Below are 22,834 nucleotides of genomic sequence, written 5' to 3' on the forward strand. Positions count from 1 at the left end.
CCCCCCCCCCCACTTTCCTCTACAGCTACTTTTTTTTTCGGTCCGTCGGTGTGAGCTTTTCGAAGTTGAATAGACTGTTTCGGGTTAATGCGCGATTTTACTGAGAATTTTTTTCCCATTAGGCTTTCGGCTTTGGCCCTCGATAGACTTTGAAAATCTGCGGTTTTTTTTTTAAAGTCACACTTGTGGTGATTTTTTAGGTTTATTTTTAGGTCCAGGATTTACTAAGAATGCTCGTTCGGGAGAAATTTCAGAGGTCGTTGTGGGACGAAATGCAATTTGAGGTTCGGAAGTTTGAATATACCGCGCATTCTTTCGTTAATAACTTCAGGTACATCGCAACGCGCGCCGGACAGGCAGGATTGTCGATCAGAAAATTTTGATGTACTTCGAAAGTGAATAATTTCAGGTTTTATTTTCAAAAAGAGAATTTTGAGCCGATATACAACGAACTTGACTAAATTTTACAGAAAAATCCCGTGATAAAAATTTGGAGGCATATAATTAGTTATAAGCTTACAAAATTATTAATCATAAAGTTTTGTTGTCGTTTTAAGGCTAAATTGGTTATTGTTGTTTTTAACGGAGAAAATTCCAGAATACTAAACTCTTATGACCTAATTCCTGGGATAAAATAGTGTTAGTAATTTTTTAACGTTGTCTGCGATTACTGATTCTGTTACGGTTCCTCCAGAGCATAAAGTAATGATTGATGGAAGTGTTTGAAAAGCTCGAAATTACGGTGCGTATACCAAGAGACAAACAATTTCCGGGATTTATGAGCTTTTTTGTTGTACTATGCTTGGAGCGCAGTATCGAAGCAGTAATCAGTGCTTCGCAGGAAAATGATTGTCAAAGGCTCAAAGTTTTTTAATAAGCTTTGAGGTGTCTTCTCAATGAGCTTTTGAGTGTTTTCAGAAACTTTTTATTTACACTGACCCAGATAATGCAGAAGCATGCCTCCCAAGTGTTAAAATCCGCTCACAATCGGTTTAACAAGCCGTAAGCTTTTCAAGAGCTGAGCAAGAGCTTTTCGTTGAGTTTTGAGAATTGTCAAGAAATTCAGCCTTTGCAATTTCAGAATTGCAAAACAGTCCAGAGCACGCATAAAAGGCGGAAATAGTGGGTTTTCTTCACTCAACTCGATGAACTCCAACTGCATTAATGCTGATTTCTGACTGAATCAGATCGAAGGATCGACTTGAATCAAGTCGAAGTTTCAGCGTGATTCAATTCTTTTTTTAATTCAATATAAGTAGCTGAATCCAATTGTTATCTGAATCAAGTCTGAAAAATTGATGTCAAACTATTTCGGATTTAAGTGAAACCAACTATTTTTAGATGAATGTAAAAAAATTCACTAATTGAATATTGATTTTGTTTGAGATCGATAAATAAATGCGATTACACGTGGCAATTTCCTTTCAAGCGAAATTAAGCTTGAGCTCTGGATACTGTTCCTCGCTAACTTTATGGGAGTATGACGTAATTGCAAGTTCAAAGGGAATTATGGAACAGGGTGAGAAGAAATACACTCTGGGTGGGCTACGCCTGTGTTTTCAATGTAAACGAGAATTCCGTTCAGCCGTTTAGAGTTACAGGTGGTCGTTGATTCTCGTAACACTTGAATGCAGCGATACAAGAGAGCTTTTGCGTAAATGAAGCGGGAAAAATTCAACGTGGCGAATCATCCACAGCCATTCGAGTTTGTATTTTATACAAATCGCACTTCCTCATCACAGAAAGGCTATTACAATCCGCGAATGTTTGACCGCAGATCATCATTAACATTACGGATTATTATTATTCAACGTCATTGAATTTAATTTTTTCCTCCTGGTTCAAAATTCACTCTTCTAGAGTTTTCGTATTTCCGGATTTCGGAAATATTTATTTCTTTGTACTGTGGGACCTTTCCTTTATATTAGAATGAAAAAAGGGAAAGTCCAAGGGTTAAGGGTGGAAGGAGAAATTATACTGCCCTCTGGAGAGGAGTTTAATGTGGGCCTCACTAGAAATGTTGAGTTAGTTCGTTGTAAGTCTTCGTTCAGTAAAGTACCTCTTAACTGTCTAGAGTCGTATAATTTTTAATAATAATTCCAAGTCTTAAAATTCTCCAAGTGTTTATTTATTTCGATCTCCATAATCCAATAGATTAAGAAATATCGAAAGATCATGAAACGATTCAGTGAATCCCTTGATTAAAAAACCGAAAGGCTAGAGAGTACGACATGAAGAAATTTCTTTTTCTTCAATCGATGCGAAGACATCGACGGAGTAAATTCCACCGGAGGACAAATGGAAGGGAAAAAAAAGTGAAACAGCAAAGGGTGTGTCGAAATAGTCACCTGGGCGGTTCGGACTTGGCAAAAAAGAAAAATACTAGAGGAGGAAGGATTGGGTCACCAAGTCACGATGCGCAATAATGGACAGACCTGACAAGAAAAGGTAGGAGGCCTCGGTAGCTCTATGACTGTGATAAATTATACAGTAGTGGCTATCGATCTCAACCCCTAAGGTCAGCTAGTTGATATTACATTTTATCCAGGATAGGAATGCAGCAACAGTAAACCAGCTGGACTTTTCGGAGCCACCGCAGGTGCAATATTGAATCAACCCTGTATAAACAACGAACTATTCAATTTCCCACATCAAATTTACAACGACTATATTTATTCAAAAAACTTCTATACGACGGGATTTAATTATTATTATTTCAAACATCATTGCATCATTGCATCATTGCATCATTGCAATTTACAAACCGATTGATGTTTGACCGTTTTTTTGTGAAATTAGGATTGTCATGATATGTTTTTAATTAGTTTCTAGAATCTTCGTGGAAATTCAGATGGTGATAATATAGATGGAAATTCATTACGGACGAGATTAAATTAAGTGTGCCCTGGAATGAATGGATTTATCACTCGAAAATAATTAAAAAATAATAATAAATAATGATAATTCCTTACTATTAAAGTAATCGTCAAGGGGAATTTTGGTAATGGAGTATTTAAAAATATGTATGGCAACTTTTGTAAAATGAAACTTGGTTCCTCTAATCAATGCACAGTGTCACATGCAGTCTCAGGAGTATAGGGTCATGCTCTAGAATTTTTCTAATTAAAAATCCCCGCAGCATTATGAATGGAGTTTCTGAGAAAATCAGCACCCTCAAACGGGGAGAATGATTTGATGGAATGGAAATAATTGGAATTCATTTCCACCTCATGAATAAAACACGACTGTCCATTTCTATGCAGATATTCCTCATTATTTTCGTATGAACAATCATGAGTGCACGTGGATCCGTTGGTATTGAAAAATATGCACCACTAGAAAAACAATTAAAATTCGATGTTTAACTGCGTTCAAAAATTAAACAATTCATTGAAAAATTTCCCTAGTATTTCCAGATGAATCCATTAAGTGAACGTTTTGAACTAATTTTTTTTTTTATCCATGATCGTCGGGGGTACTTATATCGATTGTAGATTCTAAGCTCGAAGGGATGACTCCCACCAATAGTTTATAGGTATTTAAATATAAAAGTTTATAACTTTTACTGTGCCATCAGACTGATTCCGATAATTACGATTAACACACGTCGGAGCTCGATTTGGATCTACCTTCTCTTAAATACATAATTGTTTATGTCATCAATTGGTCAGCATAATCCAATTACGCAGATAAATGTTACGCTGATAATGACGTATGCCCAAACATTTAACAATAATACGATCGGCCAAATCTGGGGAATAACATATTCAACATCTTTATATTTATGAACTTTATACCACTGGGACTTATCAGCGCTCAACTAATTTTTTATGAGTTAAAGTTTTATTTAGAAATTAATATCATTATTTTTATATTTATTTTCTATTATTTGACGTGGCTGAGATTTGTAGAAAAAAAGGAATTTGTATGAACTCACCATCTTTTCTGTAATAAAGAATCTCAAAGTGTTTCTCAGCTCCAGCAAGTAGTGCATCCCTGAGGGCAGCAATGGCATGGGGTGAAGTCATTGGGCCATGGAGGAAATCGCATACTGCCGGTCTCTGCATTACCTCAGCTCTAGAATATCCCGTGAGACGACAGAAGCCATCAGAACAGTAGATTATGTGGCATAAGCCCTGTTGAGCGTTTGCTACCAGAAAACTTCGGTCTGTAACACACAATTTATCATTTCATTACATTTTCATATCAATTATCCGCACAGAAAAAAAAATAATTAAAAATTATCTAACCCCTCACCACTCCCGCCACCCCCTCTGCCGCCGTTAACCCCTCGATTCCCCCCTTCCAGGATTTTTCACGGAATTATTGAAATCAGTTTCCAGATAAAAAATAATTGGAGGTGGTCTTGAATCGTTTAAACTCTCAGCTTTCTTATTTCCAGCCTGATGATTCCTTTTAATGCTTTAAATGATGTTTTTATTCAGCCACGTCCTGGTTTACATTTATACGGTGATAAAAATTATTTATCGGTAATTAACATGGGGTATTGTATTGATTTGCGTTTTAAATTATCGTGTGTACGCAATTTATTGCGGACATAATCGAGAGAATGATAAAAAATGGGATCGTGAGCTTCTCGATCATTTCCATTATTTATTATCACGGATTGTTTATATACTGGAATAACATATCCAATGTCATCCGATTTTCGATACTAAAAATTTATGGGCGTTCAAAATGGGCGACCTTCGTTTCTAAATGTAGCAGCAGCGCGTGGCACTTTTCCTCTTTCTCCTGATCCGTCCAAAACAGCCGCCACGAAAAATAAAATATAAATAAATGAGTAGTTCTCATCTAAAAAGAATGCCGAATATTTATCGAGGAAGTGAGAATGTTTTCTCTGGAGATGCTGCATTATTTATGACGAACATAAAATGTGGAAAATAAAAAAGATGAAAAAGCTAAGAAATAATTAAATCACCAAAATTAAATTATTCACTGATAATAATAGTTTATCTTTGTTTAACCAAAATATCATGGCAGGCAAAAAAAGCTCATCACTATACCACCGAAGAAATCAACCAAAGAATTATTTCTTTATTTCGTTGAAGAACTGAAAGACATGAATAGATAATGGAATAATTTAAGTTTAAATATTTTTGTAAATCACCATTCAGTGATTTTAATATTTATAATTAAATCATGAGAATTATGTAGTTTTCATGAAATAAAAGGTTTATGTCATGTGACGTTCATGTGATGATTTTACGACCAACATATGACATATCCTCGATGCCTCATAAAATTTCTTCACCTCCCAAGTAATAATCGATGGAAAAATTGAACAAATAATAGGACCATATCCGACTTGGATTGCATCGAATGCATTAACAAAGATCTCATTTGTGTGTGAAAATGGAACTAAAAGCATTGAAACGATGAATACATCTCTAGAAGAAAGTGCGATGCAAGAGGAGTAATTGGAATTGGACGAAAATAAATCACGCAGTCGCATAGAGTACGTCTATAGAACAGTCTGACTAAATACTGGATACATATTTCCTCGGTATGTATTGTAATGACCTTGAAGAATGGCATCCGTAGTGTCCTCGAGAGAGAGGTGCATAAAAAAACGGCGATTCGTTGACACGCCCTTCTCACTGAGTTTTCTATATTTACGTTAAAAGCCACGGATATACATAGATATTGCAGCCTGACTAACGAAATTTTCAGGAATTCAGAGTAACCGGAAGGCACAACGTGACCAATAAATCGCTTCAATCCAAAGATATGCACAAATTGCTTCCAAGTCTAATTTAACTTCAGTGATTTTTTCAAATGTTAGGCACAATATTCTTGATATTTTCAATTATATGCCTTTGAAATCAATTTCAAATAAAAATATTCATTCAATTTTCAAAGAATTTTTTCTTAGGTCTGGATCTTTTAGCGATCATTTGAAATTTCAAGCACAATGTCCTCTTTTTTGTTTATGTTTATATCAGTTTAAATTCGATTTTTATTGGAAGTTCAAGAAAATTAAACATTAATTATAATTGAATTTGCAGTAAATGAAAATGTGGAAAATTTGAAGCCTGAATTTTTTGGAATTGTCAAGATTTTTCAGGTCTGCGTGACCTGTAAATAATAATTTGAAAAATAATTTGAATAATATTTTTAATCTAGCTGGTTTATAGAATAATATTATAACAGCCTTTGATATTTACAATCTGTATGAAGGGTGCGAGCTGCGGAGAATGAATAGCTGATGTAAATAAAAATAACTTCACATGGCATTTCGCTGAATGTAATTATCCTTAATCCGTCATCACAGACGATCTCGTTAGGCAGATGACATCAAGGAATAATGGAATACTTGATTTACGTGGGAATACATTAAAATTCTGTAGTGGTTGAACCCTTGCGAATTCATGAAATATTTCTGACAAATTCGAAATACAAATTTGAGAAATTTTCCTCATCGACTTATTTAAATATATAATTATATAATTCAAAGAAAAATTAAATAGTATCATAGAATATTGAATTTATACAATAATAGATCAACAATAACAGATTAAATATAAAAAATAGTCTTTATCAAGGAAAATCGGAATTTAGAAAAAAAATATTGGGAAAAGTTGGAAAATTGAGGGTCAAGTGGAGTCAATTCAAGTAATTGCACCTTCTAATTGTAATAATGGAGAGAAAATAGTTTCTAAAAATAGGGACCCTGAAAAATACGGTCAAAGCCACTTGCATGATATTTTAACCACGAAAAACAAGAACTGAAAGGGGAGGAAAAAAAGGGGAAAACTGTAAAAAATGAAAAATATAAGAGGAAAATGTGGGTCACACGAATCCCGAGGTTACGTGTTGTGTTGGGTTGCGGGGAAATCATGCGGAATCGGTTGGATTCGACGTAGTGCCACCTGAATGCCACAGCCGGAAGTCCTAAACGGGAATATTTATGCAAAACATTCACGGAATTCAGAGTACTGTCTATATATCTATCTCTCGTCAGAGAATTCGATGGAAATTCACAATGGAGTGCTTATGCTAATTGACATATCACGTGCTTCATTATTGACGACTTTGATCTCTTGAAATGCTGGTGGAGCTGATAATTGGAATTCTTTCATTAGAAAATCTCCAAGGAAGCGAGAACAGTTTCGTTGAGAAAATATTGCGGGGATACTTTGGACATTTTTATTTTATCTATTTTCTTTATCTATTATTTTATCTATTTTTTACCTTCCAGCGGAAATCGAAGAACTTTCCAATTGAGAATGGGAAATTTCAGGAAAAACGTCATTAATGAAATTCTAAATTTTTTCTTATGAATTTACGTGCAATCAGACGTCGATTGATCGGACAAATCAATTTTGGATGAACATCACTCCCCTCTCCCCAGAAAGTCCTAGATCGGTGTGTGTGTGTGAAGAAGGGAGAGAGGGGGATGAAAACTAAATTTTGTTTTCGTATTTCTCAAGTCATCATTTAGCAGGGGAATATAAATCATCGGTTAATTAAAAGAATCCATTCTAAAAAAACGTAACTTTCCTGGGGTGTGAGATGAAAAAAAATTTCTGTTTTCGTAATTCTATATAATTCTATATATAGTCTCTGAGAATTTGATAATTATGTACCAGGCAAATTAATAGAATAAAAAGGCAAGCTAATAAAAAAAATAGGATTTCAAGATTTTTAATGAACATTGATCTATAGTTTAACACTATATTCCAACATGGTGGGGATTAAAATGGGTCAGGTGTGAATGAAGCTCCATAAATATAACGAGAACGTAAATTCTAAAAGAAAAATAAAATCGTGGGTGGCGGTATGCTGGAGCTTTAGAATGGATCAAAAACGCCGGAAATATCGAGGATTTCCCTAGGGATCGTATAAAGGGGCTGAGCCGATTGAACTTGGCTCAAGTGAATTGGGATTCCCCGAGATATCTATAATGCAAGGGTTTATTTTTCTCGACTCCATATCGTCGATGGGCTGCGATCTGCTGGATGTTTCTCCAGATCCAATAAAAAATCGTCAACCGAACTGCTGTCGGATTAGCGAAGCCTCTGGCCACCATCGAGGATTCAAGCTGATCAAGAGGGACATAAGGAGGACAAATAATAAGAGGAACTGTCACACATGAAAACGCCAAGTGAGAATCCATTAATCCCTTCTTTAGTCCCGCCTTATTTTATTACGTAAAATCTACTAGTACGGATTCACAAGACGCTCTATTCTCTGGATGTCATTTTAGATTACATTTCAACTTCTGCTGGCAATAAATCCCAATGACGAGAAATAATATTATTCATTTATTTAATTTATAATTATGGATTTGAGCTTATGAAATTTTATGATTAAAAATAACTCTCGTGGGAAAAATATATTTGGTAATAATTATACCGGGCAAAATGGGACACTTGTGGAAAAGCGTTTTTAACTCGTTCCCCGTCATTTTTGTTTTTTTTTACCAAAAAATGTGTTGGAGACAATCTAAAAATGTCCGAGTGTTTTCAGCGAATTTAATTTTTTCTTCCAATTAAACTGTTGTTTCCTTAATTGTTGGATTATTCAATATTCTCAAAAAATACGCCAGCTTGAATTGCTCATTTTTTACTTCTGACCGTGAAATTTCTTAGATAGAAATTTTACATTTTTTTATCAGTCAGGTGTAATAAAATTCTGGAAAAACTGACGTGTTGAGTCATTAATATTTATTTCGCCTATTAATATTTAGATACCGTTTTCTGTGCAAGTAAAAAAAAGACTATTTTTACAAGAAACGGAGGAACTGCGAATTTCTTAGGAATTCCTCTTTTAGAAACTTGAAAAACTTTTATTATTGGAATTAAATTCAAACTCATACAACTAAAAATTCTGGTGAAATTATTCTCCATGTCTCCATTGCTTTCACTATAACAAGTAATTCCCATTACATCCAAAAATCGCCGATTCAAATCAAATAAACATTTATAAACAATAAAAAGCGATCTATTCGGCCCTCTTAAATTTACACATAAATACATTTATTTGATTTGAATAAATTGTTATTATAATAATAACAAAAATTATTATTACAAATAATTTTATTGCTGCGTGGATACCTCTTGAAACATTTTATGTGGCATTAACCACCGAAAAAGGTTTCCAGATAAAAAAATAATCAATGATAATATCTATAATTATTATATCGATATCAAGCGCAAGCCGTTATTATATGCTAATGGCGAAGAAAAAGGAGAATAATTGAGACTAATGATATTCAAAATTCCGGGGTAAATTACAAATGATTTAGGCTATCACAATCGACCTTTAGCCTAATAGTATTCCGCGAGAAAATGCTCCAACCTTAAAAAAAATGGCGAAAAAAAATGGCACCGTTTTCGATAAGTTCGTTAATAACCACTTGCTGTGGGTCAATGTTGCTCTTGACATCTGCTTACCCTCATTATTCCCCCTGGAAGCTATTATTCCCGACGGGGTAACATTCGAACCGATTTGTCGCGTGATATTTCACTTTCCACCGGCTCGCACTTTTATGATCACTCGAATTAACTCAGAAGCTCTATTTACTGAGTAATTATAATCAATTCCATTGATGCGATAGTTCATGGGGAACTTATTGGCAATCAATATTTATGACTGGCAAATGGGTGTGAATAGTGCAACAAAGCAGATGAAAATTGTTGCCGGGAATATTTATAACGTGATCGATGATTATTTGTGTTGAAAAATCTTCTTTGTTCTTATGATCTTTTCTCGAACTGGGGGATAAACAAACGGGTTATCAAACAAATCTTGGTTGAATAAATAAATTGTTGGTTTAAAATTAGCAGAGGATTTTCGTTGATTTGGATTTTCAATTTATATATATTGCGCATAAATAGGGGAGACCTGGACAAAACGGGACGTGGGGACAAACGGGACACAGGAGAAAGTGGAATGAATAAAGTTCAATGAGACGAAAAAAAAAATTGAAATTGAAAAAAATTGATCGTAAGAATCCATTATTTAGCATTTCAGTTTTTCCACAATTTTATTTCACTTAACTGATAAAAAATGTTAAATTCTCATTTAAGACATTACATGATCAGACGCAATAACTCAGCGATTGAAATTAGATGGTGTATTTTTGAAAATATTGAAAAATCAAAAAAGGAAGGAAACAACAGTATAATTAAAAGACGAAATTTAATTCCGAAACAACACTAAGACACTTTTAGACTGTCACCAATATTTTTTGACGAAACAAAAAGTGGAGATGAGTAAAAACGCTTTTCCGCAAGTGTCCCATTTTGGGACAAGTGAAAACGAATCGTGAAAAGGAATTGTATAATGACAAAGTAACAGGACATTTCCAAGAAATTCCTCTTCTAGGGAATGAGAAATTTAAGAAACTCTTAATTCGAATCAAATTCGAACTCATATCAGTGAAAATTTAGGGGATTTCCTAAAATTTTTAATAATTTATCAATAAATAATTCCGATTACATCCAAAAACCGCTGCGAAAAATCAAATAAATATTGATAAACAAAGGGGTTATGAAACAAATTTTGGTTGAATGAATAAATTATTAGTTTAAAATTCAAAGTCTTGTCGAAAAGTTAATAATTTTCAAAGACGTATAAGTTGGAAAATTTAAGAGTTAAATTCCAAAACGATTTTTAAGACTCATACAATTTTTACGATAAAAATCGAGGGGCCATTGGCGCACATGTTGTTTTATGTGACATTTTCCGGGGACTTCCGCACTCGCGAATCTCTATATAAAAAGGAATGCGCTATAGATGGTCTGTATCAGTTGCTACAATAGTTTTTTTCAACAGAAAAAACCGAGATTTTCTTGGCAGGTTGTTTCTCCGATCCGCTTTATTCAGCGACATGAAAACGTCCTCGATTCTTGTGGTCATCTTTTGCGGGCTTTCTGCTGTTTTATCCAAAGCACAGGGTGTAAGTCTTTGATAAAATTCTATTGTGTATTATTTTGCAGTCAAAGTGTAATCGATTCATTCCTTATTAACGAATTGTCACAATAACTGGACATGAAATAATCATAATAATAACTTGTACGAGTCAGAAAGCCCTTTTTGCGTTTTTAAAATCCAGACCGAAGCTTCTCCGAACTTACAGTCCATTAAAAATTGAGTTTTAATGTTCCACTTTCATAATTAAGGTGAAAATTCAAGTGTTCATTAAAAAATCACCGAAACCTCAATTTTTTGAATTTTCGAAGATAATGGAATTCGGTTAATCTGCGTAATTAAAATTGAATATAAACAATAAATAATTATTTTTTTGTTGTAAAATATCGGCGACAATCTGAAAGTGTCCTAATATGTCTTCAAAATTTTATTTTTTTGTTTAATTATAGTGTTCTTTTTTCTTCTTTTTTGATTTTTCTACATTCTCAAAAATGCGCCATCTAACTTGAATCGGTCATTTATCCTTTTGACCGTAAAATTCCTTACATGAGAATTTAACGTTTTTTATCAGTGATGAAGAGTAATAAAATCGTGGAAAAAGTAAAATATTGAATAATAGATTCTTAGGACCATTTTTTCCCCTCGTCTCGCATTGAACCTCCTGCTTCATCCCATTTTATCTTTTCTCATTTTGTCCGCATCCCGTTTTGCCGGGATGTCCCATTTCGCCCGGATCTCCCCTAAATAATTAAGGTTGTTGTCGCGTAGAATTTTTTTTCGACAGTTTTCGTTAAAAATTTTATGGTGAATAGTTTAAAAAATTAGCAACAAAATGAGCCTTTTCCGTTTGCAATTGACCGTTTTGAACTTGAGTTATAAATTCTTGAAATTCGAGTGATTTAACACGTGTTAAAATGGAGTTTTGCCGACTAGAATTTTTTAAAAATCAACGGCTCGACAGTTTCAGAAATAAAAAAAAACGTGGAATATACATCGTGGGAGGAAATACAGAAAAAAAAATCAAATCGATTGACCGTTTGGTTTACGGAATATAATTATCGGAAATTCATAAATTTATATAATTGAAAATAGTTAATATGGAAAATATATAGTTATGCTTTAGCTATCCATGCACAATGCAATCAATCAAGTGAGACTATATACCGCTAAAAGATTGTGTTCTAAACTGGCCCGTTTTACAGCGGATAAACTTTTTACAGAGACTGTCGCGCGACAACCACCTTAATAAAAAATTCAGATGAAATTATGACTAAGATTCCAAGAAATTTCCAGCATTTCTTTAAACGGGATAAATAATTAATAATTATTAATTATGTGTAAATTTTTCAAGGGTGATGTGCACTTCGCAAAAGAACATGACACAGAACATTCTGGAGACGTTCGCATCGACGTAGATTCCTCACGAAAAGGAGTCGCTACAAAACAATGCATATGTGGTGATCTCCATATTACTGTATCACAAGAGCAGGGCAGTTCTCTAGGGGATGTCCACGTCGCAGTAGAAAGGTTCAGAAACAGACATCGACCCAACATCGAGACTGATCTCTACGTTTGAGTAAAACAACTCAAGATAACGACCCGCCTCGAAAAATCTCTCCATTGAAAAAAAGAGGATAACGTTTTTGGTTAGTGAACTATTTCTACATATACAAAGTATATGTATATATGTAATAAATATATTATATGTGGCGATTTCATTTGAAAAAAAATGACTCCAGGATTAGTGGTTGTCTTGAAAGTTATAAAATAAAATTGAAATGTTAAAATCCATATTACTTTATTATTTAATTAGAGTAAGAGGAAGACTTGAAATTATATAAATATATTTTATTCAATTTGAATAGATCGCAGGAAAAAATTTACCAAACCAAATTTTAAACAAATGATTTATCCCCCAGTAAAAAATCCGTTATGAACGCCAGGCTTTTTTTTGTTTCTTAGGTTTCAGCCTAGCTCCCCCTTCCATAAACCGGAATGAAGTATACTCATTGGAAAACTTATTAGATGAGCTTCAAAATGACACTAGACTCATCCTGAATTCTAATCATTTTTCCTCTACTTATGCCACTTTTAGGCAAAAAATCAATTTCTTTAGTTTGCTGGAAGTCTTAAATTCGATTGGATATTTTATGATGCTCTGAACTGCACTAGGCTGCACTATTCATATATCATTTTGAAGATAATTTACTCTTCCTGATGGTGTGCGACAAATCCTACGTAGGAGAATTTTCACCGAATTATTGGGAATTATTTCCATTTTCCACATTATGTCACACTCCAAAAATGACAGTTTTTGCTATTTATCGATGCTTTAGACTTGATCTACGAGGACATGTCACACATCAATTCGTAGATCTCATTAGCTATTCCATCCACTAGATCAATAGCTATGAGCCATAATATAGTCATTTTAGTATATCACGTTTTGAGAATGGCCGTCTTTTTTCTCATAGTGGTGAGATTTTTTCGGTTTATGTCCAAATTTGAATAGGCATTTTGTGTTTGGATGAAAATACATTGAATTACCTTGATATTGACATCAAAAGTATATAGTTCTGACAACTCTTCATCAATTCATGGGTATTTTAGTAAACAGTTTCATTTTTTCTGTTATGTCACACGTCAAAAATAACGATTTTTTATGGAGGCATTCAATTTTACCATTGCGGCCATTTTATATGCAAATTCATAGATCTTATTCGTCTTAATGGAGTGAACTTAATTGATGAAAGGTGAATCATTGTTTTGAAAATATTGGAGAATTTTCTGTTAACGACTTGTTTGGGCACGCTTGGAATATTATACTTCAAATTTCACATAAAAAAACTAAAAAATTTTTAACATATGATACTGAAAGCTAACAATGTCAGAGATTGAAGCAATAATTTCCGTAAATTTTCAGTTGACTGAATTAATTCAACATCAAATATTTAAAAAAACTAAGATTAAAATTTAAAAAAAATGAAATGAAATTAGTAAAGTTTTCGCAATTAACATGAAAATTTAAGCTTTCAATGAAAAATCACTTATCATTCTCCCTTAACCGAAAGAAGTCAAAAAAAAAAACAAAAAAACCCAAATTTTCAAATGAGAGATTGTAAGTAAATCTTTCTGACTGAAAGTTTAATGACTTTTTAATAACTTTTTCACAATATTTTTTGAGGAAACGCTTGTGCATTTCTCTCGATTATTCCTGAGTCATTAGGGGATTAATGAAATTATGAGGAACTGGTTTGATGAGTGGTCGGTTTAAATGAGTCTCGGCCTGGTTTTTTTTCAGCGCTATTGGCGTTTGTCCAGTTTCTTCATTGTCAGTCGCAGGGTGAATAGCACCAACTGGTTCTTCCGAAATAATCGGATCATTTTCAATGATTGGGACGTAATCACAATACGCTATACCCGGAACGTATGAAATTTTGCTGATCGACGAGGGGAGAAACGACACACTTGTGTATACCTTGATGAATTATTCATCAGCAGTGAATAATTTATTTCCAACCTCCCTGGTTGGGCTAATTCCATATGTATTAACAAACGTTTGCTAGGCGGAGCAAACATTCAAAGTTTCACACCATCTGCAAACACCTTCTAATCTTCTTAAAATAATACAAATTCCGGAATTGTTTAAAAAGAATTTATAACTTGCATCCAGATAAAATGTTGAGAGAAAAAATACAATTTTGTTCCAGAAAATATTCTTTAAACTAGAGAGGATGTTTTTAAAAATGAAATCTATCTGATTTTTTATTTTTATCTGGATGCAATTTATGAAGGAAAATCCTAGAAAAAAAATTCTTCGGATTGTATTAATATTCTGGGAAAATTAAAAGTATATGTAATTTATTAATCAATATTGCTGTTCCATTGAATCCATGAAGCCTGATTTTTTTTTGATTCTACATAAAGTTTTCAGAGCTTTTTTCATCATAATCGGGCAGTTAATTTACACTGTTGAAAAATTGCACTTGAAATTTTTAATAATTCTTCACTGACAAGCCATTTAATATCTGAAATATTCTGGTGATTCTCAATTGTCAAGTTGATACTAAATTTTTAAAATGCAAAATTTATGGGCGCTTTTAATTGAGATTAAATTCAAACTCATATACTTGAAAATGAAAATTTAGATGATTTTTTTGTAACTGAAATCTCAAAAAATATTTACCAATGTAATTGTTTGTGGAATGTCCAAGAAATTCTACAACAGTTTGATTTCAATTCTTAGAGGGCCACCCACCAGCAAAATAACAATATTTAAAAATAACAAAGTGTGGCAACGAGTTTACATTTTTTTTTGTCTACAATTACATAAAAAGAATGGATGAGTCGTTGACCCTGTTCCGGTTATCAACCTCTGAAGAGCTCATTCTGCCTCCCACTAGTGACTCAATCCTTCCATCAGTCAATGATAACAAATTAACCGCCCCATGTGTTTTTCTCGTGATTAATTGTTTTCCTCTACTTCGGATAGCAACTTATCGCTTTTCAATTTGATTCAATCCATAGCCATAATTTTTCTTGAATTACTTGTTTATGCAATTTCACAAACTAAAACTTTCCAAATTCTTCACGTATTTATTTCTCCTTTTATTTTTTATGTGCATTCACAGAAATTTTTCAGAGTACTTGTAATTTATATTTGTTAATACCTAAAGATTAAAATTAAATTTTTAATTTGTCTCTGTACATTGTTAAACATTAGAATGGTAAACGCTCACTAAATTTTTTTGTAGCGAAGCTACTTTTATATTAACATTTATTTTGATATCGGTTCATTCGGTACAGCTCAACACATTGTTTTGATTTCGGCTTAGCAACAGAATTCCATACCGATGGGGTATACCACGCTGTCCTCGTCGCAGGACACCCTCGATAAGCCACGACAATTCGGGTACCTTCGAATATTATTGCCGTTCTCGCGAGAGACTTACGGTACAGATCTTATTGTGTGAACCTCGCAAAATCGCTGTGAAAAAATCAATCTCATTTTCTAGACGTTGGATCGTGTGTTCTGATATCATTAATATTTCCCAACCTCCACCGAATTCCACATTTTCATTTATCCCGACAATTCAAGAAAATTAAATTTTCATGTTAAATAATGTTTGATTTTTCAACGAAAGCTCGAATTTTCATGCGGACGGTAAAAATTAAATATGAACTACAATTGAATTTTCAATAAAAATGGATATTCAGAAAAATAGTTGCTTAAATTCCCGACATTTTTACAGTTTTTTAATGTAACATGGACCTGGCAATTGAGAATGACCAATAAACAAATTGAGAGATTCGTTAATAAAGTGTTGAAGAAAAATTCAATGGCATCTGGTCGTTTTAAAAAAGTTACTTGAAATATTTCAAATGTAATTTAGCGGCGACGTAGGAGAATTGGCTCCGGATCATTGGAAGAGGCTAATAAAATAATCTCACCGTGTGTATCAAACTTCCTGATGATGGTCTCGATGATGGTGGTCCTTGGTGCAACGTGGCCCCGTCTGACAGGCATTTCTCCTGAATAACGATAAAATCCAACGAAAAAATAGTCTCCACTACCCCACAGCACAGACACTCGCGATTCTCCAAAAACTAGCAACTCAATTCATCAAAACTACTGATGAAAAGTTTCCTCGATTGACCAACTTATCCCCTAATCACTGCGTACTAATCTATTGTCAATAACTTTATATTGATTTATGTAAAAAAGCACAGCACGAATTGAGCATAATTATTATCATCAATAATTCCAAGTGAACGCACTCGAAAATTTCAATGATTCATTTACAATGAAAAAAGCCTTGTATATCGAAAAAACCGTTGACTCGTCAATTTACTCCGCACCAAATTTATTTACCAAGATAATAACATTCAAGTGCGCTGAAGGCCAGTGTGAGACTTGAACCTATCAATTTTATCAATAATTATTAATCTCGTGTAGTAAAATGCCAAGTGATAAAGATTTAAAGAATTCACTCTTAATTTAATGTTTTTTTAAATATCATTCATCTATATTCTCAATTACTCTGAATTATTGAATTTTGTTTATTTTTATTTTCCTTTAAATATAAAGCGTGATGATGAATCTTTGCTGCTGATTCTGCCAAGATTTAAGTTGACTCTAACCTACTCAGTTGAATTATAATCCTATTTCAATTTGCCAATGGAAAATTTTCATTTGCACCTTGTTGTTTAATCATCAAAAATGAATTTAAGACACTTCTTTTATTTTTCTCTCTCTGGATACTCTCTGTATTTATCCTGAGGCAATGTAGCTCCTCTGTTTACATCTCCAAAGGATTGTTTGTGTTTCTTTATGAATATTCCTCCACGATCCAGCAGTACATGCCTTTAATTGGGTTATTCCGCAACGTTTTAACTCCAATATAACAATAACAATTTTATTGTTTAGAACGATCGATCGGGTATTTCTCTGCAACTCTTTGGGGTCATGGTGAGTGCTGATTGTCGCAAAATAATTCAATGAAGATTATTGAGGTGGAAATGCGCAGTTTTAATTTGCGGAATTTTGTGGTTGTCAAAGAGTGTTTCGTTGTGAATATTGACAGTCATGTCATTCATTGAGTCGTTGCAAGGCGATAAACCCTCGTAGTGCATTATACGCCGGTGGACGATTGTCAAAAGGTCATCGTTGATTGTACGATGTAATAACCACTTGAAACTCGACATGTTCACGTGTACATTAATTATTTGCCTTTTCTTTTTCCAATCTTCAAATGATTCTTCGATTATATTCCATCGAAGGGTGAGGATTTCTCGTGGCAAGGCACGTGCTGGTGATTATTCGCATGTAGAAATTATCCCATTTCACGCATTTTTTCCAGATTATCTCGTTTCACCCCAATTATCGATTATCGTTGATTTTCACGATCCTCCGTCGACAGATCGAAATTATTTTCACCGATAAATTTTTGGTCAGCTGTGCATTATCGGCCAGTGTTTTTCAGCTCAGGGACAGTTTATTTTAGCACACCTTCTTATTTTTCTCCTTCGTCACATAAGTGTTACTCAGTTTTTTTCTGAATGAGAGAAATATCGTAACAAAATTAAATCTCATATGTATCTCACTAATTCCAATCACTCGGAGGTTTCACAGGAGAGAGAATTCATTAATTTAGAGAAATAACCGCATCACTTTCGGCATTTCCACCGAAAGGGAGGAAAAATCATTTTTCTCGCTGTCACACTTGAAAATTAAAAGTTCTTTATGAATTTTTCATTCTCTACTTTACTTATTTATTATTTCCTCGTTCAATTCTCGTCATTGATTATTATAATTGATGTTATTGCTGAATGTGAAGCATTTTTTGGCGTTTTACCGAGTGTTTCGGCGAAATTCGCAAATTCAATGTTTTTTCTTCAGATTTTTTGTTTTTTTTAGGGGTTTCAATTTTTTTTATGGGTTTTCCGAACGACGCGATTGGGACGAGGGTACGTCCCTCACTCGACGACGAGCGACGACGGCAGAGCTGAGCTAAACCAAGCGTCTAATAGCTCAGATACATTCGGATTTTCCCGCGCCTGCGCTAATTTCTCACCCCTCCCAGGCGCGCATATTCAACATATGCAGTGTAACAGTTGAAGAGTTGAAAAAAAATATCTAAACAATAATCCCCAAAACTCGTCATAATGATAACACTGGGATTTCGGTGTTTACGATTATTCCGTTTTTTCTCTCTTTTCCATTTTTCCGGGGTGTTTGTTTCTACTCCGATAATGCGGAAAAACTGATTTTTTTGCGGGTCAACCGAGATAAGCCAGTCTTTTTATAGTTGCGAGGGAGATAAAAAATTGGAGGAATGAGCAGAGGTGACAATTTTTTTTTTTGGCTGGGGTGGCAATGTGGAGTGATAAGAAACAGACGCCGGAAAACGATTGATGTAAAGTTTAACTGGAATTTTTATGGCGCCGGATGTAGGGGAGAAGGTGGATTTAAATAAATTCTCAAATCTTGGGCGAATGGAAAGGCAAAATCGAGGGTTGGGGTTTAATGGCACTTATGGGGTTCAGGGACGTGACCTCATTGAAAGTGGCTTGTGTTATTTATTTTTTTTTTTTTCAGGGAGAAAACACGGAATTTTCGACAACAGGGAGAAATTTTTTTTGAATTTTCCCAGTGGCATTCCGGAAATTATCATGTTATAATTCCGTTGGAATTTCGGACATCTTGAAAATTCTGTTAAAAATTGGAAATATTTTGAAAATTTAAAGACATCAAGAAATTTTCTCTTCGTGAGCCACATGAAATGTGAAAATCTTGTCGCATTCTAATAAGTGAAACTAATTTTTTTGAGGGATTTTTGAAGGAATTAAATTATTCTTATTTTGATTATGATCATGTAAATTCAGGGAAGATAACAATTTGCTCTCGCATGACACAAATGCGACTGTTTTACCCTGTGACCGTCATATTCCATCCAATTAGTGGCACCACGAGTGGCGGACAGAATGAAATTATTAATTACCTCCAGATTATCCCCGGACAAGCCGAAATTTCATCGGAATTCTTTATCATAATTTTTGTCATGACATAGAATTTGAACTCTTACCGAAATTTCTATGAGAATTATCAGCTAAAAACTTGACATTTGCAACAAACAACCGGTGGAATTACGAACTTTACCATAAAGTTGTCTCAGAAAAAAAAATAACATTCAATATTTGACATGCTGATTATAATATGGCAGTAGCTAATGTGACCTAAATTACGAAATCTAATGAAACGGCGTTATCATATTTTTATCACCTGAGGATTTTAAAACGTGAGGCGCCAATTCCGCGAAAGGAAAAAATCTCATTGAATAATTTTTAAATACCGATTAACAAACAAAACCTTTAAATAAACTAACTCGACTGACACCGTGTCCCTGTGACCCAGATATTCTACTAAATTCATTCATTTAATAGGCGAATACATCTTTTCTTTTCGTTTGTGACCCACAATTCACCCCAAATTGTTGTCTCCATAAAGTCAAGGTCTCATAAACCAGAATTTATGTTAATGCAGGTATATGACATATACGATCTTCATAATTTTCATTACCTTTTGACTCAAATTATCCTTTAATTTCTATTTTCCATCTTCATAATTACTATCCCGTGGAAAAAGCACCAAAAATTAATTAAAGTCACTAAAAGGGGGTCAAAATGACCGGTAGATTAAGATAGACGATAAAAAATGGGACGGGTTCAAGACCAGCTACACGTGAGACTGTCGTAAATAACAAAAAGGCGCATGTCCATCATAATATTACCCAATGATCGATTAATCGAAAATAACAACCAGTGAGATTTGAAATAGAAATGTCCCAAAATCAAAACCAAGAGACATGAATTTTCCCGGGAATTCACACGTGTCGACAACGTAATAAATTGCGTAGAGCCGCAAAGCAACAAACGTCGATAAATAATTTCCGTCATTAGGTGCAATCAGTCATGAACAAATGGGGGAGCAATGGAATAACGACAATTCGATGACTAATTTTTGGCGCGTGCCAGTGAATTATTGGAATTTCACGGAATTTAATTCCAGATGGACATAACAATTTGATTGATTAATTGTTAATATTCCAGTTGACCTCATACTGCACCCCTCAACTACTGACACATTCACCTCTTTCTTCCAATAGTGGAGAAACTAGAACTGTAATTGTGATGGCTATACTCTACTGTTTAAACTCCAAGTTTTGAATTTACAATGACGAATGCATAATGCGTTGCATTGTCATGGGATCATATCGCGTGTGTCGTCAAGCACGAAAGAAACTATATTTACCAGTACATGTAGAATTGGAGTGACTGAATTTGGTATTAATTTAGTATGCGACATGGGGTATGCGGGAGTTAATTACATGACACTGTTATAATTCGTTAGGGTCTCGTCAATATTATCGTATTTGAGGGGATCCCAATCACGTTCATATTCTCATTGTTTATAATTTACACTATTCACTGGAATATTTATTGAAATATTCCACTGAACCACTCGATGATTTTCCTTGATTCTAGATAACCCATGGGTTTCCTGTGATTTTTCCACAAGATTTCCACACGAAGAAAAAAAATCACGGAAAATTATGTAGGAGTTCTGGAAACGAGGGGCGAATTGACGTTTTGGAGACATTATGGAATTGAAATTTTTATTTCAGTCAGACGCCATTGTTACTAGACATTACAGATAAATTATATGAAAGTAACATAAAAATTTAAGTCAATTTTGTTAATTTTTACAAAATGTTAAATGTCAAATATTATTTGTATGTTATCTATAATTTATCATTTTTATAACTTCCTTTATAATTATGTATTCATCCCAAAATAAGTATATATAATTCACGTGTGAATCGCGTGTATGATTTCTATCGCGAAGTGTTAAACTAGGATATGTGAATTTTTTTCGCGGCCAGTTTTTAGCCAATTTCTCAAAATTGAAGAAAGATAATTATATTTTCATAGATATCTTTTTTTTAGCTCTCATAATTTTCTATAAAAAATATTTTTGCAAAAAATTCGCTATGTTCCTTCAATTCCAAGATATTGGCTAAAAACTAGCTTCGAGAGAGATTCACTTATCCTGGTTTACGACTTCGCTACTGATTTATCATTTTATATTATCGTATCCAATTGTATTCAATCGAATCTTCTTTTTCCACTAGTCAATTGTGTGGAGTTCCACATTATCAGTGTGTGATACGCCAGCTTTCATTGTGAAAATCGTCGCTGCCATCCCTATCCAACCATCAGTGGATAAAGAAGGAATGGCCTAGTTACAAAAAACTGAGTCGAATGAAATTTCCAAATTCTCATTCTGACCATCCACAAAGTAACAAATAAAATATTATCAGCTGATGATTGCCACCCGCACGTTGGATGTAACTCAGACTTCCATCCATTGATTTTAAATATTCCCGGGGGCAGTTCGCATTTTCTCGTGAATCCCCGTGCAACCGGTTTCACCCGACAATCGCCGAACCGGAGTTTTCCCCGGGGTCCACGTAATAAACCCCAGGGAGCCCCGCCCAATGTAGTCGTCGCCACTGTCAGTCCTTTAAAAAAAATCTTCCAACCTCACGACAAACTTTCGCCATCGATTTCAATGTTTTTGTCCAAGAAAACCGTAAAATAGATAATGTATTGCTTAGTGAACCTCATTTCCTAAGAACTGTAATAACATTCTTAAAGAACAACACTTATCCAATAGTTTGTGAGAACATTTTATTTTACGAAATCGAAAATTCGAAAATACTGAACGTAAGATGTAAATTATTCCCGATCTTTTGCACAGAGTGCGTTAATGAATCAATCCCACAAAATTGAGTAATTTTACTAACTATATTCTACACTCATTGAAACTGCCTGTTATAAATACTGTAGATAAGTTCCTGAAAGATTGTAATCTGAAAATTTAAAGTGATTCTACAAAATACCCGATTAAAAAATGAATATGTCCTACAACTGTAATGGAAAGCGAAATTTATAAGTTAATAAATTGGCGCGCTTGTAGTATTTACGTTTCATTTGAATAGGTTTAGGAACGTTTGTTTAGTCCATAATAAAAGGGAAGGGAGGGAATAACAGTATGGCTGCCCCGCGCTTTTATGACCAATTCAAAAAATGAGCAGCTCACCTAATTTGGAGCAGAGTCGCAGCTCCTAATAAATTTACTACTTTGAGAGCTTAAATTCATTTCAAGTACTGAATTAATGATAAATCGATGCTAACTTTTTTCTCTTCAAGTTTTATTTCAATTTACAATTAATTTTATAATTTTGAAGCACTAAATTGAAGGCACATTGACCATATCGTAATTCTCATCCCACCCCTTATTATGCGTCAAACGAACGTCTAAAACCAATTCAAATAAGAGATAAATAAAACAAACGCTCCACCTGGCGATAGC

General features: G+C 33.9%; 1 protein-coding gene across 7 annotated transcripts in view; it reads right to left on the reverse strand.

Moving 5' to 3' along the window:
- sei (seizure) overlaps positions 1-18,389 on the reverse strand; it is a 72,432-nt gene extending 54,043 nt beyond the window's left edge. For all 7 annotated transcript variants that reach the window (XM_011299157.1, XM_011299159.1, XM_011299158.1 and 4 more), the window contains exons 1-2: positions 16,351-18,389; positions 3,938-4,168 (exon numbers count right to left, since the gene is read on the reverse strand). In XM_011299157.1, the coding sequence (XP_011297459.1) occupies positions 3,938-4,168; positions 16,351-16,426 (307 nt within the window). In that variant the 5' untranslated portion in view covers positions 16,427-18,389. The remainder of the gene's footprint in view (positions 1-3,937; positions 4,169-16,350) is intronic.
- Positions 18,390-22,834: the final 4,445 nt, after the last annotated feature.

Source organism: Fopius arisanus, unplaced genomic scaffold, assembly GCF_000806365.1.
Source record: "Fopius arisanus strain USDA-PBARC FA_bdor unplaced genomic scaffold, ASM80636v1 scaffold00013, whole genome shotgun sequence".
Taxonomy (NCBI): Eukaryota; Metazoa; Arthropoda; class Insecta; order Hymenoptera; family Braconidae; genus Fopius; species Fopius arisanus.